This window comes from Thermothelomyces thermophilus, chromosome 3, assembly GCF_000226095.1.
Source record: "Thermothelomyces thermophilus ATCC 42464 chromosome 3, complete sequence".
In the NCBI taxonomy this organism is placed as follows: Eukaryota; Fungi; Ascomycota; class Sordariomycetes; order Sordariales; family Chaetomiaceae; genus Thermothelomyces; species Thermothelomyces thermophilus.
Window position 1 is genome coordinate 1,826,035 of NC_016474.1, and position 21,452 is coordinate 1,847,486.

General features: G+C 56.3%; 3 protein-coding genes across 3 annotated transcripts; 2 read left to right on the plus strand and 1 right to left on the minus strand.

Annotated features, from left to right (window-relative positions):
* Positions 1 to 72: 72 nt before the first annotated feature.
* Positions 73 to 2,598, minus strand: MYCTH_2304112 (uncharacterized protein). Its single transcript, XM_003662871.1, has one exon. The coding sequence runs from the start codon at positions 2,369 to 2,371 to the stop codon at positions 464 to 466; it is 1,908 nt and encodes a 635-aa protein (XP_003662919.1). The 5' UTR covers positions 2,372 to 2,598; the 3' UTR covers positions 73 to 463.
* Positions 2,599 to 3,251: 653 nt separating this feature from the next.
* Positions 3,252 to 6,038, plus strand: MYCTH_2304113 (uncharacterized protein). Its single transcript, XM_003662872.1, has 4 exons — positions 3,252 to 3,494; positions 3,551 to 4,340; positions 4,418 to 4,560; positions 4,618 to 6,038. The coding sequence occupies exons 1-4, from the start codon at positions 3,476 to 3,478 to the stop codon at positions 5,973 to 5,975; spliced, it is 2,310 nt and encodes a 769-aa protein (XP_003662920.1). The 5' UTR covers positions 3,252 to 3,475; the 3' UTR covers positions 5,976 to 6,038.
* Positions 6,039 to 18,242: 12,204 nt separating this feature from the next.
* On the plus strand, positions 18,243 to 21,231 carry MYCTH_2304115 (uncharacterized protein). The gene has a single exon (XM_003662873.1). The coding sequence runs from the start codon at positions 18,355 to 18,357 to the stop codon at positions 20,911 to 20,913; it is 2,559 nt and encodes an 852-aa protein (XP_003662921.1). The 5' UTR covers positions 18,243 to 18,354; the 3' UTR covers positions 20,914 to 21,231.
* The last annotated feature ends 221 nt before the right edge of the window (positions 21,232 to 21,452 follow it).

A 21,452-nucleotide genomic window follows, 5' to 3' on the forward strand; every position in this document is an offset into this window, starting at 1 on the left:
TTGGTTCGGCAGTGGAACCCTAACCCTCCCCCAGATCCCTTCCCGTTTCTGTTTGGCAGACAACTTCTGGCAAACTTGCCATCTTCAATGCCCCAATTGGTCCGATGAACGATGATAAGAGTCGTAATTACTGCGATGCAATGGATTGATATGGTGATGTGACATTGGTATTCCATCCAACTAGATTCCTAGCAACGGCCAAGAAAGTACGGTCTACGGCACTGTGAGAGAGGAGGTTAAGCCCGGCAATGGCGTCGCCGTTGGGACCCGGCTCCATGGAGTACGATCTCGCAACAGACTCCATGCGCAGCGGTGCTGCTAGTACGCGGCCGAATATGGTAGAACTAAGCTTCCTGGATCGTAACGTTTGGACTCGTTGGACAACCTAACCTCAGGCTCAATCCGACCACTCGGCTCCCCAATCCAAACCCCCCTCACAAAGGCTGGCCTACATCACCCCCCATCACCGCTGCCTCAGTTTCTTCTCGTGCTCCAGCCAAAAGTTTCTACACTCCCGATGGCCCCAGAACTCAACCCACCATTCTCCAAAGCTATCCTCCACCTCCCAGTCCACCTTGGCCACTCTCTCGTCCCTCTTCAACCCACAAACCACGCACGCCCGCGGCGCGGTCGGCACCCCCTTGGCCGTCGTTACCGCCAACCCGACCGCAACCTCGGGCACCCGCAGGGCGGCAACCCCCCGGCCAGCGCCACCACCAGCGCCACGGGCGGCATTCACGCCCGCCACGACGGCCCTGAGCCGGCCGACGCCGCGCTTCCACGCGGCGGCCACCTCGGCGGCCTCGCGGTCGTCGTGCGCGGTCTGGGCCTTGTCCACGCAGGCCAGCTTCATCCCGCGCTGGCCGCCGACGCCGCATGCCGCCGACACCGACATGCTCTGCGCGAGGAACTTGTCGCGGTGCCAGCGGTGCTTGCGCCCCGTGATGAGGCGGGCGGCCACGGCGGCGAGCGCGAGGTAGCCCCGCAGGAAGTCGTAGGTCGGCTCGGCGGCCAGGACGCGCTGGTAGGCCGGGGAGGAAGGCGGGAGGGTGAGGAGGGGCTTCAGGAGGGCGTGCTGGGCGAGGTCGAGGAGGGAGGGGAAGAGGGAGAGGAGGATGGCGGGCGGCGGAATGTTGGTCGGTGGTGGGCCGGGAGGTTGCTGCTCGCTTGTCGTGACGGACGGAAAGGGTTGTGCCAGGGTAACGGTCGTGGGTGTGGTAGTGGTGGCGGTACCACCACGCGTCACCTGGTTTTCGGTTCCACCCCAATCTTGCCACTCCCAGTCTGTGGCCGGAGTTCCGGCTACGGCTGGGTTTTGTGAGGTTGTTTTGGGGTTCGGCGTCTGCTGAGACTTGGAAGCTGTGGGTTTGGTCTCGGGGATGTCCTTGGATTCCTCCCAATTGTTTCCGAATCCATCATCCTCAATGGCTGATCTCGCTGTGGCTGGAGATGGTGGTGCAGCGTTGGCTACTCGAGGCGTTTTTGGCACCATTGTAGGCGTGGCCTTCAGCTGCCTTGTCGGCTCGGGACCCCGACTCGACATCGAATCATGAGAAGCTTTCAACCCCCCAGGGTATGCTGTCAGGCCTGCCTGAAGAGCCCCATTTGACAGGGTCACACCTGGGGCTTGCTTCTTGGCTGGCACTGTGGCAGGTTCCGGGTCGAGGGAGAGGAGATCGACCGCGGATTTCGCTGGGGCGGTTTGGGAAGTAGTGGTGGCTGGCGCTCCCGTCTCAAACTCGCCAAAGTCGTCATCGTCATCGTCATCGGCGACATTTTCTGCCTCGAAATCGGCATCAAAGAGAACGTTCGGGTCTGGGTTGTGCGCCGGCTTCTGCCGTTGCCGCGTCTCGGCACTCTTCTCCAAAGACGGCGAGCGTCCCCGTGGCTCGGGAGCCAAAGACTCCAAGCCTAGGTCCACCAAATTGTTGGTCAGCATCTCAACGGCCGGTGTCCTTGTGGCCGGGGCCCCGGGCGGGATAGAGGCGCTCTGTGGTGCAGGAGGCTGAGCAGGGAAGCTGGTCTGAGCAACCTCGAACTCCCCCCAGCCATCGTCGTCTTCTTCCTCCTGTCCAGGATCCTGAGGGTCAGTCCTTTGATGGGAAGCTCCTAGGGCCTCTAGGCTGCCAATGCTTTTTCCCCATCCATTATTCGCCTGGGGCGGTCCTGTCGTCGTTTGCTGAAATGGCGACCATTGAGCAGACAGCTGTTGGCCCTGTGGCTGGGAAGGAGGTGAAGTGGGCGACAGAAAAGAAAAAGGGTCATCCTTGGCAGTAGAGATGGGATGGGTTGTGCCTGGAGGCTGCTGGTTTCGTTGGGGCGCCGAGGCTTGGGACGCATCCCCAAAAACAGCGAACAGATCGGCCGACATTTCGACTCCTTGTCGGCTTTTAGGAATTTTAGGAATCTTTCAGCTCATATATTTGACGACAGGGCACATGTGGGAGCTGAAGCATGGCGACAAGTGCTGACAACGCTGGGCGCGGTAGCAGTGTACTGTATTCAGTACGCTAAGAGGTAGTGCACATTATTACGCGAGTTGCCGAACCGCTGGAACCGTAGTGTACGGGACACTATCTCGGGACAGGGCTGAGGTTGGGTCTGTTAGGGGATTTGCGTGTGGGGCCGATGTGGCCTAGGGTGGCACATGGGGCGGAGGGGTCCCTGAACCCCCGTCGGAACTTTGATGTAATCAATGTTACTATCCGATGTAATCCGTAATCCGTACCTGAGTTGCACAGGACTTCTGTACATACACAACTATAGGCAGAGCGTAGGTGCGTAGGGAATCCAAACACAAAGTAGTAGTGTGTACATACATACCTCTGTGCACTATTCGACCAATACATCCAGATCAAATTGGATAAGTTGGATCCGGTGTTGTCGGACATAAAACTTCTACCATCGACTAGGCCTGGGCGAATTCGAGCCACCTGGAGATATTTCCAGATTTGGCGGCATGAAACCTCAGGCTACTGCCTAAATTTGTTTCGATAGTCAAGCGTCAAATCGTTCTGCGTAGTTTGCGCAGTTGCCGTGGATGCTTGGGATGCGCAGGACGGATGAGCATGACGATGTCCGAGGTTGGGAAGATGCAGAACCATCGAATGGCAGGGCTGAGCTCTGCTGCTGTGGGCCAAACCACATCAGGGACCTCGAACAGGGGCTGCAGACCCTGGCCCAAGGCAAACCGATCGGGCTGCGGGGGCTGCTGCCGACCCATCCGTATCTCTCCCACTGCAACCCACTGACGACGCCCGCACTGGCGGGTCGTCAGTGTCGTCGTCGCCTTGGGCTGAACTCGAGTCGATTCGACAATCACGTCGCAGTCGAAAATCAGGCCGTTTCACCCATATGCCTCACGGCATTTCTACTTTGAACAATTCTTTAGGCTTTTAATCGATGATATCCACGTACTAGTACAATCCGGTCCACTCTGACTCGAGGTTATGCAACACATCATCCGACTTTCACGATGAGATCCTTGGCCGACGCAAAGTGCGATCCCCGTCCTTGGTTCCTGCTTCTTTCATTCGCACTAACACGGACGCCAGATTTCGATGGGAGCAAACGTTCAAGGAGGGATCCAGCATCGCCGAGCTGCAGCGCGCTGTCAAGTTCAACGGTCCCAACAGCCCATGCGCGCTTGGTCTGCGGTCTATCTGCTGGAAGGCCTTCCTGCTCTGGAGGAACGCGCCCAGCGAGCAATGGCTTGAGCTGGCGCGGAAGAGTCGCGCTTCATACATTGACCTCTGCGACCAACATCTCAGGTTTATCAGGCATCCCGAGCAGCTTGCCGCCCTCACAGTCGACCCCCTTGCCGACGACCCGGACTCCCCCTGGAACGCCGTGCGCAGGGACGAGGCTGTCCGCGCCGAGATCCTGCAAGATGTTCGCAGGCTGCCCGACGAGCCCTTTTATCACGAGGAGCCCGTGCAAACCATGATACTTGACATTCTGTTCCTCTACTGCAAGCTGAATCCCGGCATCGGCGGCTATCGCCAGGGCATGCACGAGCTATTAGCCCCTATCGTTTGGGTCGTCGCCCAGGACGCCGTTGATCCGGCAACGAGTACGACAGATGATCCGGTCGACGCCATGATTGCTGAGATGCTAGATCCAGCCTTCGTCGAGCACGACGCATTTGCGCTCTTTTCCAAGCTCATGGAGAGCGCCGGCCCTTTTTACGACGCTGAAAGCGATGCCGCATCAGATGGGCAGCAGAAAAGCACCATTATTGAGCGGAGCAAGTACATCCACGAAGTCGCTCTGATGAGAGTCGACGAGGAACTCGCGACCCATCTGCGGAATATCGAAGTCCTACCTCAGATATTTCTCATGTAAGTGCTCGCCTTCTCGCCTTGCCTTTCGGCACTCCGCGATCAGCATCCAAGGCCTCGAGGACTAACTCCAGTAGTCGGTGGATTCGACTCTTGTTTGGCAGGGAATTCGATTTTGTGCCATTGTTGATCCTCTGGGACACGCTGTTCGCGTACGATCCTACATTAGAGCTGATAGACCTCATTTGTGTCGCCATGCTTCTCAGAATCCGATGGACTTGTAAGATCCCACTCCGTGCTTGGAATAAAACTGAATAGGGCTGACAGGGATTTGCAGTGCTCGGGGCTGATTATTCCGCTGCGCTGCAACTCATGCTGAAGTATCCAGCGCCTGCGCCCCCGCATGGTCCACATACGTTCGTCGACGACGCCATGTATCTCAGGGATCATCTCGACGCTGCTGGGGGTGTGACTTTGATCTTCAAGTATACCGGCAAGAGCCCGGCGAAAACATCAGTCACGTCGCCAGCGCCGTCACGCATTCCAACGCCATCCTTCCAGAAATTCAACAGCTTACGACAACGGACGCTCGGTGCGAGGACTCCGCTGTCGACCTCGGCAAGAATCCTGCAGCAGCCGGGCGGTGTCGAGGCACTGTTGCAGGGTGCCGCCAAAAACATGATAGAGAGGGGAGAGAAGCTCGGTATTAACCGAGCAGTACGTGATGCCGTGGGAGAGTTTCGCCGCAACATACAAGGCTTTCAGGAATCTCGCAGTCCGAGCAGGTCGAGCCGCGGCCTGTTCGGCGAAAATAGCCCACCGTCACCGGACCACTCACTGACAATCAAGTTGATGGAGAAGAGAAATGCCCGGTTGGCCGCCATGCTGGAAGAGTCGGTCACAAATCTCAAGTTCCTGGCCTCCTCTGGTCTTGAGGGTGAAAAGGAGAAGCATCTCGAAACGATTGAGGTTGCCGCAGCCAAGATTCAATTCGTGAAGGCTTGCCTGGAAGATGCGACGCTTGCTCTTCCCGAAGAAGACCTTCCCGCCATCAACACACTCACAATATCGAGCCCAACCGAGGTCAGCCCACCGACGGTTGCGCTCGACACCACTCCAGTCGTCATGACCTCGTCTGCCGTGGAGGAGACTAGGACGGCATTATCAACACCAGAATCCAATAAGGTCTCGATCGCCTCACCGCCAAACGACTCACGGGTCGTGCCGCCGGTTCCTCAGGCCGACGAGATGGACACCGACCGCCACCACGACGAGGAGGAGGACACGCTACCGCCTCTGAAATCAGAGATCACCAACTCACCACCACCGCCACCATCACCGCTTCCTGTGGCCGAAGTCCTTCCGGACAGCCCGCCTGCCTCTACCCCAATACAACCACAGTCTAATGGCGCCATACCGACACGATCTACCCTCGCCCAGTCATCGTTCGCATGGATGCTCGAGCCAGACACAACCGCTTCGTCCCCACGGCCCCATTCCGCCTCCTTCTCGTCCGTCCGTCCGCCGAAAATCACCGGTGGCGTCACTCAGAGAAAACGGGTCAACTCGAGTAGGGAGCGCAATGCTTTCCTCTTTGGCGAGGTAACCACGGCTGATGGCGCCGTGATCGGCGATGGCGCGCCGCTCTCCGCTGATCACATCTTTGGGCTGCAGCCCATTCGGAAGGCGGGATGAGCCAATACGTAGAAAAACACGTTGTGGTATTGGTTCCGAGCTGCTGGCAGCTTTTGGAATTTATGCGTGGAAAGCGGCCCTTGCGCCGCGGAATATCTGAGATCACCGCTGTCTAAGGAGAAGTGCTCAAGGTTTTGCGAACCGACAGCTAGAGTCATGGCATGTGCAAGGGGTCGGTTGACCGCGAGCGCTGCGAACGGCCGGCTCGTGTTCACGTATACGCGGGACCGGAGCCTGCCCGTTGTCCAATTGACGCCCGGTCAGGAAGCGCAAAGGCAGATTCATAACGGCACGAGCAGATCAACCATGGGCGTACACGCAGTGGTGAATGCTCAGACGAGATATCTATCACCTTCTCTTTTTCCCATCCCATTGGAACTGGTATGAGGCCGTGGAGCCTAAGGGGTATGCAGTGCGATGGGATGGAGGGAATACCAACGGCTCAAGAGCAAGGTGGTAAGAGCAGCAGAGAACATTACATGCCGGTCCCCAGATGAAGGCGACCCAATGCCAGCAGATGGAAGCAGTTAACAACGAGGTACACTGCGAAATAGCGATCGAACTTCAAACAGCAGCTTGACGTTTGTAATGCCTCCTTGCAGCATCCAAGTCCCGATGCCCGGCACGCCCCCCTCCCCCCTCCCCCCCCCCCAAAAAAAAATGCACGACAGCGATGCAAACCAGAGTTGTAGCGGCCATACGACAAGGTTGCCTTGAATTATTCTCGTCCGGCATAACCATTTCACCGAGTACTACACCTACTGTTTCTGGGTCAAGGCGTTCTCCCGTCGTTCACGAAAAGGAGGGCTTAGCTCATCCCCCATAGTTGGTGTATTCAAGGAAACATGATGTTCCACATCTCTAGCCGAGACACGACGGGGGCTCATCCGAGCCCAAATGAAGGGAAGGAGTGTGAACCGGCCTCTCGGGTTCGGAGGGACGGAAACGGGTGAAACAATGTTTGGGTGGGGAGGAAAACATATGTCGGTGGCGCCATCATCATTTGATGTCTCGTGATGTCCCGTGATGTCCCCTGGAAACAGCAAGCCGGGCCTGGCGCGGCGTCGTCTAATTCTCAACTGATCACTATATCACAGCCTTTGTGTGCATCGTGCAAGGCAGTCCTAGCCTACGGATCCGGCCACCCTGTTCAGTAACTGGGAGGAAACGTCTTGTTATTTTGCCCGCGCTGTTTGAGAGCCCGGATTTGAAACGCAGCGGCCATAAGCAGCTAGGTTCCTCCGAGCAAAGGTACTGGGACCATACGGAAAGGCTGAGAAGAAACCCGGGAGCCGGAAAGCGAGCGCTTCCTCCGAAACCTCTCCCATCCAATGCTAGGGGTTATTCCGCAACCAACTGGGCCTTAACCAAGAACTTTCTTCATAACCAAGCCTCCCTGGGTTGTACAGTACAAAACACGCGAAGTTACACCATGGCACATGGTCATCTCAATCCCCGGATGGCACGAATGATTGTGAGAGCCAACGAAGGAAAACCCAAAGGCTTGGAGAAGGTCATTCCTCGGTCTTACACCCATATACGTGTCTCCAAGGATCCGACCAAGGGATCGCGTTGATGAAGGAGTACAAGGGGGCGCGGGATCGCGGCAGGGCATGACTTCGTTCGCCCCATTGTTCGCTGTCTTGCATCGATTTGGGACACATAGCAGAAGTCGAATACGACCGCCGGAACGACCGCCGGAACGTCTATTTGCCTGCATCGAATCCAAGAAGCCAAGCTTGCAGTGGACGAGGAGCACTTTGATGATGTTCCGAGGTGCTTCCCCGTGTTTTCACAGAAATCTTGGGGCGGAACGTTACCCGAGCAGCACAATCTGGAGAACTGCATGGCTTGCTCAAGATGCGTTTAGTTCCGCATCCAGTCACCATTCAGGGTCTCCCTCCAAGCCTTGAAGGTTGCAAAGCGACGACTGGCTGTCCAAGCCCCTGGGCAGGTGCGCTCTCGGGATGACACTCTACGGCCCTCTCAAAGCGACGGGTTCCTTTGAGCCCTTCCCAGGACGGTACATACGTGACACACACACACACACACACAAAAAAAAAAAAAAAAAGGTTCCGACCCATTCGTTATGTCAGCAGCACAGCAGTCAAGCAAGGCAAGACTATCAACTATATCATGCTCTACAGTCCCGGGCCTGCCGGTTGCCGGCCGCGGGGCCAACAGCGTCAGTCGGCTCCCCGAGTCTCTCCATCCCCTAAGCATCCCATCCCATGGGACGACCTACGTACTCGAGAGAGCAGACGGGTTCTCTCCATCTGCGCGGCTGGCGGTGAACCGAGCGTCCGTCCGCACGGCAACAAGGCTTTCCGGCCGTCGACCGGTGCTCGTGCCGGGATGCTACCTTTCTCTGCGCATAACAAACATCCAATAACGTGCTCAATCCTCCCCACCGGCAAATAGCGTGCAACGCTATGGCACACAGATGGTACGCAAAGCGTAGCAGCGGCGAGAAGCGGGCAGGCGAGCCACGCGAGGGACGGGTCTCAGTCATTGCTCTTCTGGTTCCCTTCTTTCCCCTTTAACAGAATCCTTCCAACAGCCCTATCCGAGCGCCCGTGCCGTCCACATACGCAGTATTTACTGCGTTGGTACGGATTAGTGTATGTACATACATGCATACGTACATACATACATACGGAGACCATACATACACACAACAGTTCCCTGACCCAACAAGTCGCAGTGATATACATATATATATATCCCGAGTGGCCAGGGTCAACCGGAGCAGCGCGAGCGGCAAGGACAGAAATGGAACCGACGCAGTGGAACCGGGTCGCTTCGAGATCGTGAGAGACAGACGGAGCGCAGCCCAGCCTCTCCCTCTCTTTCTCCCTCTATCTCTCCCTCTATCTCCCTCTCCCTCTTCTCTCTTTCGCGGCTGTCATGGCCGGCAATAGTGTCGTTAATCACACTCCGCAGTATTTCTCTCCTACGCACGGGGCAGTTGGTCTCGGATCTCGGACTAATGCCGAGTGTACGGGAACTACACTAGTGTAGACGAGAGTGGCATCTCGCGCTGATGGGTGGTCCTCTCTGCTGATTCGTCTTCTTTCCGCGACAAGTTACATAGTACCTAGTCATTAGTGAGACCCGAAGGGGTGTTATAATAGTGTATATATGTATGTACTTGCAAGGTAGATTAGGGGACCCAAGCACTGCGTTCTCAGTAGTCTTTCTTATTTCGTCGCGTAAATAGCTCTCTTCCTCCTCAATCCGGTGAGGCCACGATAGAAACGGGCACGGATGACGGACCCGAGCCATGGTTTCATGAGGTTCCCGCCTCTCCTTCTCTCGTGTAGCTGGATCCAGACCAACGCCTCGCCCCTCTTCTCTCTCTCTCCACCGCTCACTGTGGATTGTGTGCACTATCACCACTTGACAGCGCTGGTGCGGCTCATTGTTGGATCCCGAGAGATCTAGCCACAGCTCGTTTCCTTCTCCCCGATTATGCGACGTGGGGAGCTGTGTCAAACAGCGGCCAAGACGCGTGTCGACACGGTGCGCATATGGGGTTGACAGGTACGTATGTACTATGGTAGGTGCTGTAGCTACTTGTGCCCACCTTGGCTCACCCCTAATTGTTTATTTATTTATTTTTAAAAAAACAAAAAAACAGATATCCGGAGATTTTAATATGTAAGCGTCCCAACCACGCGCAAAGTACGCGCCTGTTTTGGGGGAAGTCCTCTTTCTTTCTTTCTTTCTTTTCTTTTCTTTTTTTTTTGCCTTTATAAGTGCTCTACAGCTTCATCTACAATACGTTCTTTCTCTCGGTGTTGAGCAGGTCCAGCCGTTCTTGTTGGGCAACTCGAGCCGAAAACAATCACCGGTCTCCACCGGCTAGCCAGTGGCTGGGCCTGAACCTGGGCTGGCGCGGCCCCCCCTTGTGTGGAGGAGCGCGAGTTTGCTGCTTCGGGTCATTTTGCGATCCTTCCGCCCCGTCCATCGCTCTCTCTCTCGTTCACTCACTTTCTCTTTATTCTTCTCTCAAATGTGATAGGGCGGGGTTGTCCGCTTCAAAGGTGCGAAGGTGTGATTGACTAGGCCGGATAGAGGCATTTACGACTGGATCGCCGCAAGTGATTGGCCGGTCTGGCCTCGATGAGGATCGGACCTCCGTCCAGAAATCTGATTTTGCAAAAAGGTTGCATGAAAGCTTGTGAAGTCCCTCCCCAAAATGCTGACCCACCCCTCCTTCCTCTCCCCTCTCCCGCCCCTAACACAGTAGTGCTGTAGCTTCCATCTTGGGGGACAAGGGCACGCGCATCCCAGATGCTAGTGTAGCAGCATAGTTATCGCGAGAAAGCCACATCGCACTGCGTGGCATGCGCTTTTCATTTCTCCTTTCTCCCCACACTCTCTTCTCATTCGGAAATACAACTCGATTGCTTGCCTGCTCGTTTGCCCTCCCCCCCGTCCTGTTTCTCTCATACCCTGGATAAAGCTCCTCGTGCCCCAGAGGGGGTGCATGAACCTTGAGCTTCCTTTGCCCCTCATTCCGGACCAGCTTTCGTCCTCCTCCCCATGTTGATGCTGTTCCCATGTCAACAAATATCGGGCTGTTTTTTTCGCTGATGGGGTGGGAATGCAAGGGGTTGCCGAAGGCTGGGTGTCATCGCATCTCGTGGCAGGGTTTGGTGATTGGTCAATCATGCCGCCTTGAAGAGCCTACGGAGTACACTACATAGTAGGATCTGGTGGGGTTGCATCTCGTGCAAGGGGTCAGGAACCGGATCAGGCCAGGGAAGGGGGAGAGTGGAAATCGGCGAAAAGATCCACTTCGAAACAACGAACCGAATCAGCTGGAAACAGCGTGTTTCTCGCTCGGTCCGGTGGACTGGGAATGGACACTACATTATTTTTGCTTCGGTCCCTCGAGAGTAGTGTACTGTGTAGTGTATGCAAGAAAGGCACAGGGTAGGTAGTAGCCCTCTACCTTGAAACGCCCGAGGCTACACTCTCAGGTCAACGATTAGTTAGGCTAAGAATGGCTGAAAAGATGGGAATCACCCAGATTGGCGTCCAAAATCGCCTGACGCTTGACTGACTCAGGCTGTCCCTTGTCATGACCCCCAACCTCGAGCGCTCAAGGAACTCATTTCCCGGCCACGGCCTTCTCCGAGTCCCAGGGCTGGTTGGGGGCGTCTGCGCTGTGGTCAAGGGCCGTCGGAGTTTTGTCAGTTTGGCTAGTATGTCTACGGAAGACGCAGTCGATTCCTGTCCCACTCTCGCACACACATCTCGTCACACCGCATCTCTCATCCTCCGGAGGTGGATGTATACACTACTGCGTTACGGATGTATGTACGTCCGTACATACATTCGTATGTGCTCTAGGCATGCTGCTCCGCGAAGCCCCGCTTATGTGAGCTGTGTGCGTACGTTGCAAGTGCGGGCCTGCCAGGGAGCAGCCTGCTGAGGTAATTGTGAGCATTTCGGGGATGCTGCTCGGCCATCGCCCGGCTCCAAACAAGTCTCGCCTTCTCAACCCGGCAGGTCCCCGACGCCCGTTCTGCGTTATCAGTCTTCCGCGGCAGATCTTCATTGTCGAAGCAAAAAGAATGATTGATAATAACAAAAAAGTCGGAATAAAAAAAGAGCATGTGGTGTAGTAAGCAGCAGACCGATGCCCCGTCCGGCAGGGCTGCATGGTCCCTTAGCTGCTGCATCAAACCACCCCCAGCTCTGCGCATTTAATGCGGGTCCCTTGCAGCGCGAAGAATTCTCGGGTCTTGACAGGTGTGATGTGGTTGCAGAGGCCGCCTCATCAGCTTCGTTGCGTATGTACGGACGTACATACATCATCCGTAAGGTGCTTGCAGCACTTCGTAGTTTTTGCGTACACTGCGAAGTAACTTCCGTACTTTAATTATTCCGTACTCCGTACTCCGTACACTAGAAGCTCCAATTCCAAGACACGGAAGGTGGGGTGGGTTCCCCGACCCTTGGGACCCTTGGGACCCTTGGGTCTCAAGTTGGGCCCCTTGGGGGTCCCGAGAAGGTACCTGAGGCAATTGAAGAAACGGCGGGGACCACCTACTATGATGGTTATCGGGCTCGAGTTGGGGAGCGAAACCTTGTCTTTCGTGGGCCCCTGCTCGGCTTCCAAAATTGGAAATGATCTGGCCTCTCTCCCACGAAGAAGGAAGCTGACTCCGCGGCAAGAAGCTCTACACTCAGCATACGCTACTGCGAGGGCACGCACAATCTGCGTAGTGCACCTCGGCACACTAGTTTAATGAGACGTTTGAGCTCAAAACACCAACTTCTACGTAGGGCTAAGCTCGCGGCCGCATTCGCCGAGGCACATAGGGGCGATGAAACAAGCGGCTGCACCCTTCACACGTGGGCCGTTATTGCTCGCTTCTCATCTCACATGGCAGAGGGGGGCCGTCGGTGAAGCAAAAATGGGAGGAGGACGCGGGCGAGAACAGAGGGGTTCCGGACCACTGGGACGACCTGCTGGAGTCTTCTTGCACGACGCAACGCTCGATCAGGCGGGGCCCGGCAGAGAAGAGGCACCACCCAGCACCTTGACGGCCGACCGACCCCACCGTTCCCGCCGAGAAACGAGGACGCATGCGTACGCAGTTATTGTAGGTACAGTACAGTACATACTGCGTACATACATAGTGGACATACACTTAAAAGGAGAGGAGGCAGAGGGAGGGTTCGACGAGTCTCGGATGATGTCCTGCTGCGCACTTGTTAAGTTTGCTGTTTGATTACTATGTAACTACTAATTACTCCGTACTCCGTAGTCTGTACGAGAAAACTGCCTTTTTGGAAAATGATCTGGCCGTCGGTGTATTCCGTACAGTGTTGTACTGTGTAGATTGGCTTGGCTCCAGAGATCGGATCCGAAATTGGTGGCTCTGATTCGCCAATGGCTTGCCCTACCGCGCTGCGGACGGTCGCTTCTTTGGTCGAGTTTCCCCTCGTGTTCCCACGTTGCCAAGTGTCGTCAGGAGGGTGGAGTTTGGGTTCGGATTGACGAATAACTAGTGGGACTGGATAGCAGAGCACCTTGTTTCGGGTTTCAACGCTTTTCCTCGCAAGGTCCACCCTGTGAGACATCTTGTGGCTATGTTCCAAACCGAGAGCAATCGTTCGAAAGGCAGCGGATGGGCCTCACCGAGGCACGTCACCTCGTTGGTACCTAAGCACCTACAGTCAGAGGGGCGGATGCGATGCGGAACTGGTCCGTTTCGGCCAACGGCCAACGGCAGACGGCAGACGGAGCCATGGAGATGTTCGGATTACATACATAGATTCGCGGTCAGTGCAGCCTCCCACGACCCGTGATACTAGTGCACTGTACAAATCCCTGTGGTAAACGCTGAATCGGCCGATGGACTTCGAGATGCAATCGTCCTGCGCGTCGATCTATCGAGTCCCGAACGTACTTGGTGCACTGCATCCCTTACTGTGCACACTGATGTACGGAGTACTGCAGGACCTCGCGTCATGTGTTGTAGGGAACCCTTATGGTAGCATCCTCTGCTGCCTAACACTACGTTGTACTTACTACAGTACACAAAACGTACACGCGTCGCGCGACGCGTCGGCTGTGGCGACTCCTCGGCCCTGTCCTGCCGTGCACCCCGATACAGAGAGAACAGGAGCCGTCCAGATTTGGCCTGGGGCTGGGCGAACAAACATTGTGTATGTACTCGTCGACAAGAGGCTCAACGCCCCAGACTCGGGACACTGTGGAAGATTAGCCACTTAATCAATTCCAAGGGAAGCATGGGCTTTCTTTCTTTCTTTTTGGGGTCCAAAGCTTCTGGTGCCAACTTCTGGCTGTTTGTTTCTCGATTTGGGTTGAGAACACGCCGCTCCAAGCCCTTCACGCTCCATCATCATCATCCATCGATGCTGCTGCACCAACCGGTCAGTGGGTTGCTTGAATGGCTGGTGCTGCAAAGACCGTGCCAGATTAGCGTGCAGAAGGAAGCCCGCATGCCTGGTTGTGCTAACCCATTTCGGATAGGTGGCTGCCTTGCGGATGCAGGGGCCGCGGCTGGAAGGGTCGGGATCCCGCTTCCCAAAGTGCATTTGTTTGTGGTAGGTTTGCGATCAGCCGCGGCGATCGAGCTATCCAGAAACGGTGCGGAATCTACACTGACAAGAAACGTCGAGGTCCCCATCCCTGCCGTTTTTCCCTGAATTGAGCAGGACAATGAAAGAGTAAACAGTGTGCCTGTGTTTGTCCTTACCGCGTAATGGCCTAAATTTATTGATCTCGAATAGGGAGGTCAGTTTAAGATCGCGGAGCCCGGTGGAGATGGCCTAAAAGCCAGACGCATAGCGTACTGTAGGGAAGGACGTTAGCTTCGTCCAAAAGAGCCAGCATACATGCATGTATTGCACATAGTGTACGGACTACAGATTACGGATTACCCTCATGCGTCTTTTTTGCCTTTGTTCGTGCAGCTGATACCGTGCGACAGGCGGCTGTGTTGGACGTCCGGCCCCCATAAATCCGGCTGTGTAAGTCAAGTGGCCTCGAACCTTGCGCCATCAACGCGATGCTGGCGAAGCGCGGGCCGTTGAACGCTAGAGACGCAATTGTGTTGGGAGCTTCCGTCTTGCTCCGCGGTCCGACTCGGTCGATGATGCCACAGCCAGCAACAGCTCGGAGATCACGGCCTCCCCGTTTTTAACCGAAAGATTACACAAAGTCAATAGGCCGATCTCTTTCTTCGCTGATCTCGTGTGGATGACCTTCCCGTGTCCCGAACGTACTCGCGTAGGCAAGGCAGCGTTCGCGATCGCTTGTTCAGGTGGATTTTGACCACACATGCTGTGGCATGGCAGATCCGCTTCCTTGAAATTCCCTGGATTATTGTATTATCTGATTTTTTCGAGTCGAAGAGAGATTGGCCAATCTCAGCTCTTGTTGTCGGAGATCTCGCTGTTACACACCCAGTCGTTGAACTGCTTCGTCCGTCCCGAGAGGGCTTTGAGGGGTGCCAGCGCAAAGCGGCACGATAGCGAAGTACTGTGCAGATTCCCTGTGCATGTTATATGCATTATAGATTTGCCGAGTATGCGGGCTCGTCAATTTCGAATAGTGAGCGCCAGGCAAGCGTCGTGTCCTGCTATGCACGATACATTTGGCTTGGGGGAAGAAGCGCCCTGGCAATTGTCTTTTTTCTGGTATCGTTGGCATATGTATGTTATCGTGCTGTACATACATACATAAATACGCACCTACCACTTCAATGTTCGGCCACCAGAGGGTGCCAACCCAAGCCAAGCGACTTGTCGCTTGCACAAAGTAACGAGTGCACAGATACCACGGAGGCATTGAAGGTCTCGTTGAATCTCTAGGACAAGCTGTCGGCAGGTTGTTCCCGAACATTGCTTGCTCCCCGAAGCAGTCTAGCAGCGCTCAGTTCGGACCGGATTGAGCCATCAGCCACACCTGAAGGTCCATTATGCGCTGTGCTGCATTGCTTCGTCAGCCGGTTTGGTGCGTTGCAAAGCAGTATGTGGCGCCGACGGAGAAGCGAATGACCATCGTGGCGCTAGGAAGCCGGGGAGTATGACGGCGGCTTCTAGGCCCGCTTGCATCCCATCGGAGCGGTCTTCCGTGGTAGCGACTGGAATCAGCGTCCATCAGGACAATTTAGCCGGCGAGCTTTGCATCACCCTGTCCAGGTCGATCCAAGGTCACGAACACCAGAAACAACCGGGAGAGGGCGTTGCGCACCTCAGCAGGGACTTTCCATGGTAGAAAAGGTGTGTGGCCGGCCTCGACTCCGTTCCCATTCATCAAGACGAGACTGTCGAGAGGGGTTGGGGTCCAGTTTCGGCAACCGGTGCCCGTGCACACCAACGATTTCCGGCGTCAAGGTTGGAGAGTGGGTTTCTGCCTGCAACAAACAGGAAAGGCGGGAAGGAAAGAGCTGCCCCGTCAGGCCACCCGGGCATCTTGCAACGAGTACGCAGTCGCTTTGAGTAGGTTTCAGACCAAAAGCAGAAAGAAAGAATTGTGAGAGCGAGCGTAAAATCCCATGTGGGGACGCTCGATGCCTCTCCTTTCGGAGCACACCTCATGAACCATTTGGATCGAGCCCACACTGCACGACTTGCTACAACACTAGAATATTCAGCACGCTACCCGCCGCTTTCAAGACTCGTTGGGTCTTGGGGCTCCTTGCACCTGCGAAGGCAGCGCGGAGGCATACACATGGGAAAGCGCATTTAAACCGAGTTTCAATCTTCCTTCCCAATTCCTCGGCAAGCACGTGTAACGAAGTTCACAACTGAATCGTGCCGAATAAGAATGGGAACAGTGTACATCACCTTGTGGTGTTCGAATCAGCAGGGCCTTGTGGTCCGAGCCAGGATTCCCGTCCCGCCCGACTTCCCCGGACTTTTTGTGCCCTAGGACGTCGAAAAGGCTCGATACTACTGCGAGTTCTCCTTTCGCCGAGGTGTGGTGCGGGGATGCGGGCCTTCCCCGGACCCAACAATACCAGAAACCCACCCATCGATCAAACCACTTCCCGATCCGGGGGGCCATGGGCCAGGCATCACAATGACACACCTGGGGATGTGCACGCGCTCAATCACGGATTGGTGTACCAAAGCCGACGTTCCCTTCCTTCTTTTCTTCCTTCCACCTCGGCCGTCACCAGCGCCGATCACTGTCTCTCGTCGCCAGTAGCACACGACGACTGCAATGAATATGCGGCAGCCGAAGACCTGCCGGCATGGAATGGCTGCGCACAAATCGACGACCACAGCAAACCACGCCCAGCAAGGCTAAACATATTTTATACAATACGTAGCCGAGGACATTGGACCCAGTACGGGGACCCGCCTATACGCACGCAACATGCGAGGTCGTCTTCGCAGGGGCGACCGGCACGCGGCAGCACGTCTGGGACCTTGCGACCTCTGGAAGCAGCATCGAACACCCAGCCGCGTGTCACGGCTCAATATCCAAGACACAGATTGACGGCTTGCTGCTGCCTCTCGGCTCGGTGCTGCTTCCCGGTGCGACGCTCGGCGAAACCCAATAGTCTCCCCTCCACACGTACGTAGTAGCGTCGTGTCGGACGGCAGGAGCTGTCGCAAGATATTGCCTGACTACCGTTGGTCCTCTCGCACACATTTCTCCGTCATAATCCCAGTCAACCTCAGGTACGAAGGTCGGAGAACAAACAGACCAGTTAGCATGCCCCATTTGAGCCGAAGCACGACGGCATTACGGCATGTATTATTTTATTGGCCTGCGGTACAAGCTATACGTGCTTTTCGGTCCGTCCCTACCCGAGAGCTGTCAATCCTGCTACTTACCGCCTCAGGTGCGAATCCTCATTGCTGCACTGCTACGGGTATTCTGAAGCGAATGGCGTTTTCCTGGGTTTCAAAGCGTCCTTCACGTTCAGGATACCTACTGCTTTGTGCTAGCGCTTTGTACTGTACAGGGTACTACTTGTACTTTCGTGGCGTATGCATGTACTGCAAGTACCTTTGTGCGTACATATATACACCCACGCGACGTTTCCACTGCTTTGTCGGGCTCCACGTGCGGAGCGCGGAAGCGACGCCGCCGTGTCGGATGCTCAACGGCGAGAGACCGTTACCAACCAGCCTTTCGAGAACGTTAACGTCAGCCCGGACCTCAGACAGTTACGGTGCCAAGCCGCTTGTCCCAAGGTCGTCAGCGGGGTGCTGATATCCCAGACCCCTTGCGACCGGAGAAGCCACCCCACTTTCGGTTCCACAGCCTTTTTCGACGGTCCTTCTCCCCTGCAGACAAGGGGGTTGAACGAGGAGGGGAGAGGGAGCAGCCACGGTGCCACGGTACCCTGGCAGCTGGCGCCATTCACCTGTGGGTGCCCCATCGGCACCAGGTTGTTGGCCCCGAACGTGCGAGTGTGCCCTCCCGGACGCATTGCAAAAGAATAGCAGGGATGCCGAATCGCTCTGGGCAATATATGGGACCCCGGGCCCGTCTCTCCCTCCCCCACACAAACGAGAGACGTCTGGACTGTTACTTCCTGACTTACCTTTCGAAGCCAAGCAGGACAATAACAACAGGTTTCGCCTCCGGGGCCGAACTCTCCGTCGAGTCCCAGGTTGCTGGCTTGAGGTGCTACGACGCGACGCATCGCCACGACCCGTCAACCCTATCACCTGGCCCGGCCCTAGCCCAGCTGCGGATGCCCTCACTCACAACGCCCGGGACGGCAATCCCCCGGCAGGCGACCTGGCAAGTGTCAGTGGGTTGCCGACCTTTGTGATAGCGACTTCCGCCGACGGCTCCAAGTATCCGCCCACATCTGAGTCACTGCGAAGCCTGGATAGGAACGATCAACCTCCCTAGCCGCCCATCATGAACTTCTACGCCGCATCCAACATGCCCGTTTACCGGGCGGAACAGGACGCGCGCCACAAGGAGTCCAAGAGCGCGTTCGGACAGGTCTCGAAAAAGTCCAAGATTCTCGGTCTCCAGAGCCCCCAGAGGGACACCGCGCCGTCGCCTCCGGTCAGACCGGTCACGTCATCCGAGGCTGTGCAGTACGACACGCCCTCCATTGACCAGCTCTTGGACCCCGCCGTCCAGGGCCCGCCGTCACCAGAAAGCATCCGCGAACTAGGTCAGCGGATGAAGCGTGCATCCATCCATGACAAGCACCAGAGCCACCAGACCACCTCTTCCGGTTCGTCCTCGCTGCGGTCGCTGACCTCGGCCGATAGGCCCTCGTGGGAGAACGTGCTGGACGGGAAGACGCTCTCGAGGAAATCCTCGGGAAGGTCGACATCCAGCAGCATGCCTTCAAAGGAGCGGCCGGAAAGCGTGCAAATCTTCGGCAAGACCATCTTCAGCCGGCGAGGGAAGGGCAGGCGCGAAAGCAGCGCTCAAAGCTCATCCAGTTCACTGTATTCGACTGACGTCGTGGGTGACGCCCTCCCGTCCACCCAGAGATCCGCCCCAAGCCGGGAATCAACAATCCCGGCTCTTTTCGGCCTTCGCCGGAACACCAAACAAGAGCCGGCCGCGGAGACACAACGCAAACTCAACATTTCGGGGCCCTACAACTTTCAGCATGTGGCACATACCCAGAGGGAGGATGCGCTGGTATTAGAGCACGGCAGCCGGTCCGTGTTTGCATCCGAATCCGCGCAACCTCACGGCCACGGAGGGCTAAAGGGTGCGAGGGCGGACGAGATGCACTTTGCGGGCTTCTCGTCTGATTCGCTCCCGCTGGACGAAGAGGATGCTCTCGCAACTGCTGCCCCATACGAAGTGCGCCAAACGACATCGCTCACGCGAAAACCGTCCGTGGTGAAAAAGCGCTCATCTCGGCGGGTCCTCAGTCGCTCCCAATCCCAGGAACAGTTAAGGATGGGTGTCCCACCTCCGCGCCCTCCAAGGTCTCCTGTCGATCAATCCGCTCCCGGCGGACCTGTTGTGCCCCCCCGCGGCCCCAGTCGAATGTTCGGTCGCCATGAGCGGTTTGACTCGATCGACAGGCCGCAGACCAGTGCGAGCTTCCGAAGTCAGCAGCAGTATGCTGACCCTGGCAGTCCTCCGGCGACATCATACGGATATACGCCAGATATGGATGTCATCCATGAGCATGCCTCTTCAACCACTGCTATGGGCCCTCGCGACGAGGCCAATTGGCCCTTGCCTTGCCCGAGCAGCAACGCCTCCGAGCATACGCTGCCCCACGTGCCCGAGGAGGAAGAACAGCTTCCCGCGCACTCCAGGAAGAGATCCCGTGCAAGCGTCGCTAGCAACTCGTCCCTTCGCGGCAGCCAATCAGTCCCATTGTTGAGAGGACTTGCCGCGCGTCAGAACGGAGAGCCCACCCGCCGCACCAGCGACGCTTCCGACACCCTGGGCCGGTTCGAAATGCTTGCTGCACAGCAAGCCCTCAGGAAAGCGTTGATCGAAAACCAAGACGCGTTACCCCGGGAAGATTGGGAGGACGACATCGACTACTGCTACGACCACGAGGCGGAAGCCAATTGCGACTATGAGTGGAGTCGTCCATCTCTCGAGACCTGCAGAGACGGTGAGACGGCCACGCCTGTCGATGACCATGGGAGGGGCGGTGACTCATCCGTAGCTTCTCCTGCAATGCTGGCGCCGGGGCAGTTTGATATGCCGGCTCTCAGTCCCGCAAGCCAGGTGTCATCTCCAACCCCTCGAGAAGCCATCACGCCCACGGTGGTGAACAATCCCAAGGCCTCCAACTTCTCCCTGCCGAGGGTCGATTCCAAGAACCTGCTCCACGTGCGGAAGCCGTCTGACGCGTCCAGTTTCAAAGAATCGCATGGCTTCACCTTGTCGCCTTCTCTGCTGATTCCCATGGATTATCAGCAGCAGATGATGGCCTGCGAGGCAGAAAGGGATGAGGCGCCGGACTTCAGTTTCCGTCATCTCGACGAGCATGAGCTGAGCATGGATCCTTCCACGCTCCTGCTCCGGTATCGCACCAGTGCTTCGACGACCGGCACGATCGAGAGCAGCAGCTCCGCGTTTGATAAGCACGACTCGACCGTCTCGACGTCGACCGACTACACCCGGATGACGGCGAGCGTCTCCTCTCTCGAGATGGACAACTGTCTCCCCGGTGCCGAGCCTCTGCAACGGTTTCCCTCATTCGAGTCTCATGGCATGATCGAGAGCAAGGCTGCGATGCCTACGCTCCCCGAGTCGGAAGAAGTAATTCCGCCACCCGCCCGACGGCCGCATTTTAAGAGCCGCGGCAGCGAGTCTAACCTTGGGGCATTGACCACGGATGAGCCTTGGGCTGCGAAAACCAAGGCCCCAATTCCGCCCAGGCGTGGCCGCGCCAGGACCACGAGTCTCAGCACGCCGCCTCCCCCAAACCAATATGCGCTGTTCCCGCAGGTGCAGCTGAGCGGAAATCGGATCTGAGCTGCGCCATGTTATCATCGACCGCACGACCTATTTATTACATACCGAAACTCCGTGTACTCACCCCCGAAGGCAACAAACCGTTCCTTCGTCACCGGAGCATCATCAGCTCTGTTCTCACATCTTTCTTTATGTTCAAAACACACCCTGTGGTTGTCTCAATTAGCATCTGTACGCGGACGGGAATCAAGGATAGACTTGGGATGGGTAGTGCGGCCAAGCAACACATAAAGTCCGGGGGCGCAAACTGAAAAGCCAGGCCATTCTCTTTTTATTTTCTTTTTTCCAAGTCTCTTTCTTCAGGAGCAGATCCAATCAGCCCTGTGTCACAACACCATCGTCTCCCTTTTCCTTGTCGCTTAAACCCGCTACTCGCGGTCGAATCCTTGGTCGACACCACACACAGTCTTTTCCTGGATCACTCTTAGCACATCACGGTACCCGGACCGGGTCGTGCAAACTGTACAGGGTTCTCAAAGAACCCACTCACTGTTAGGCAACATTTTTCCTTGTTTTGTTCGAGAGGACACTAAAGTTCT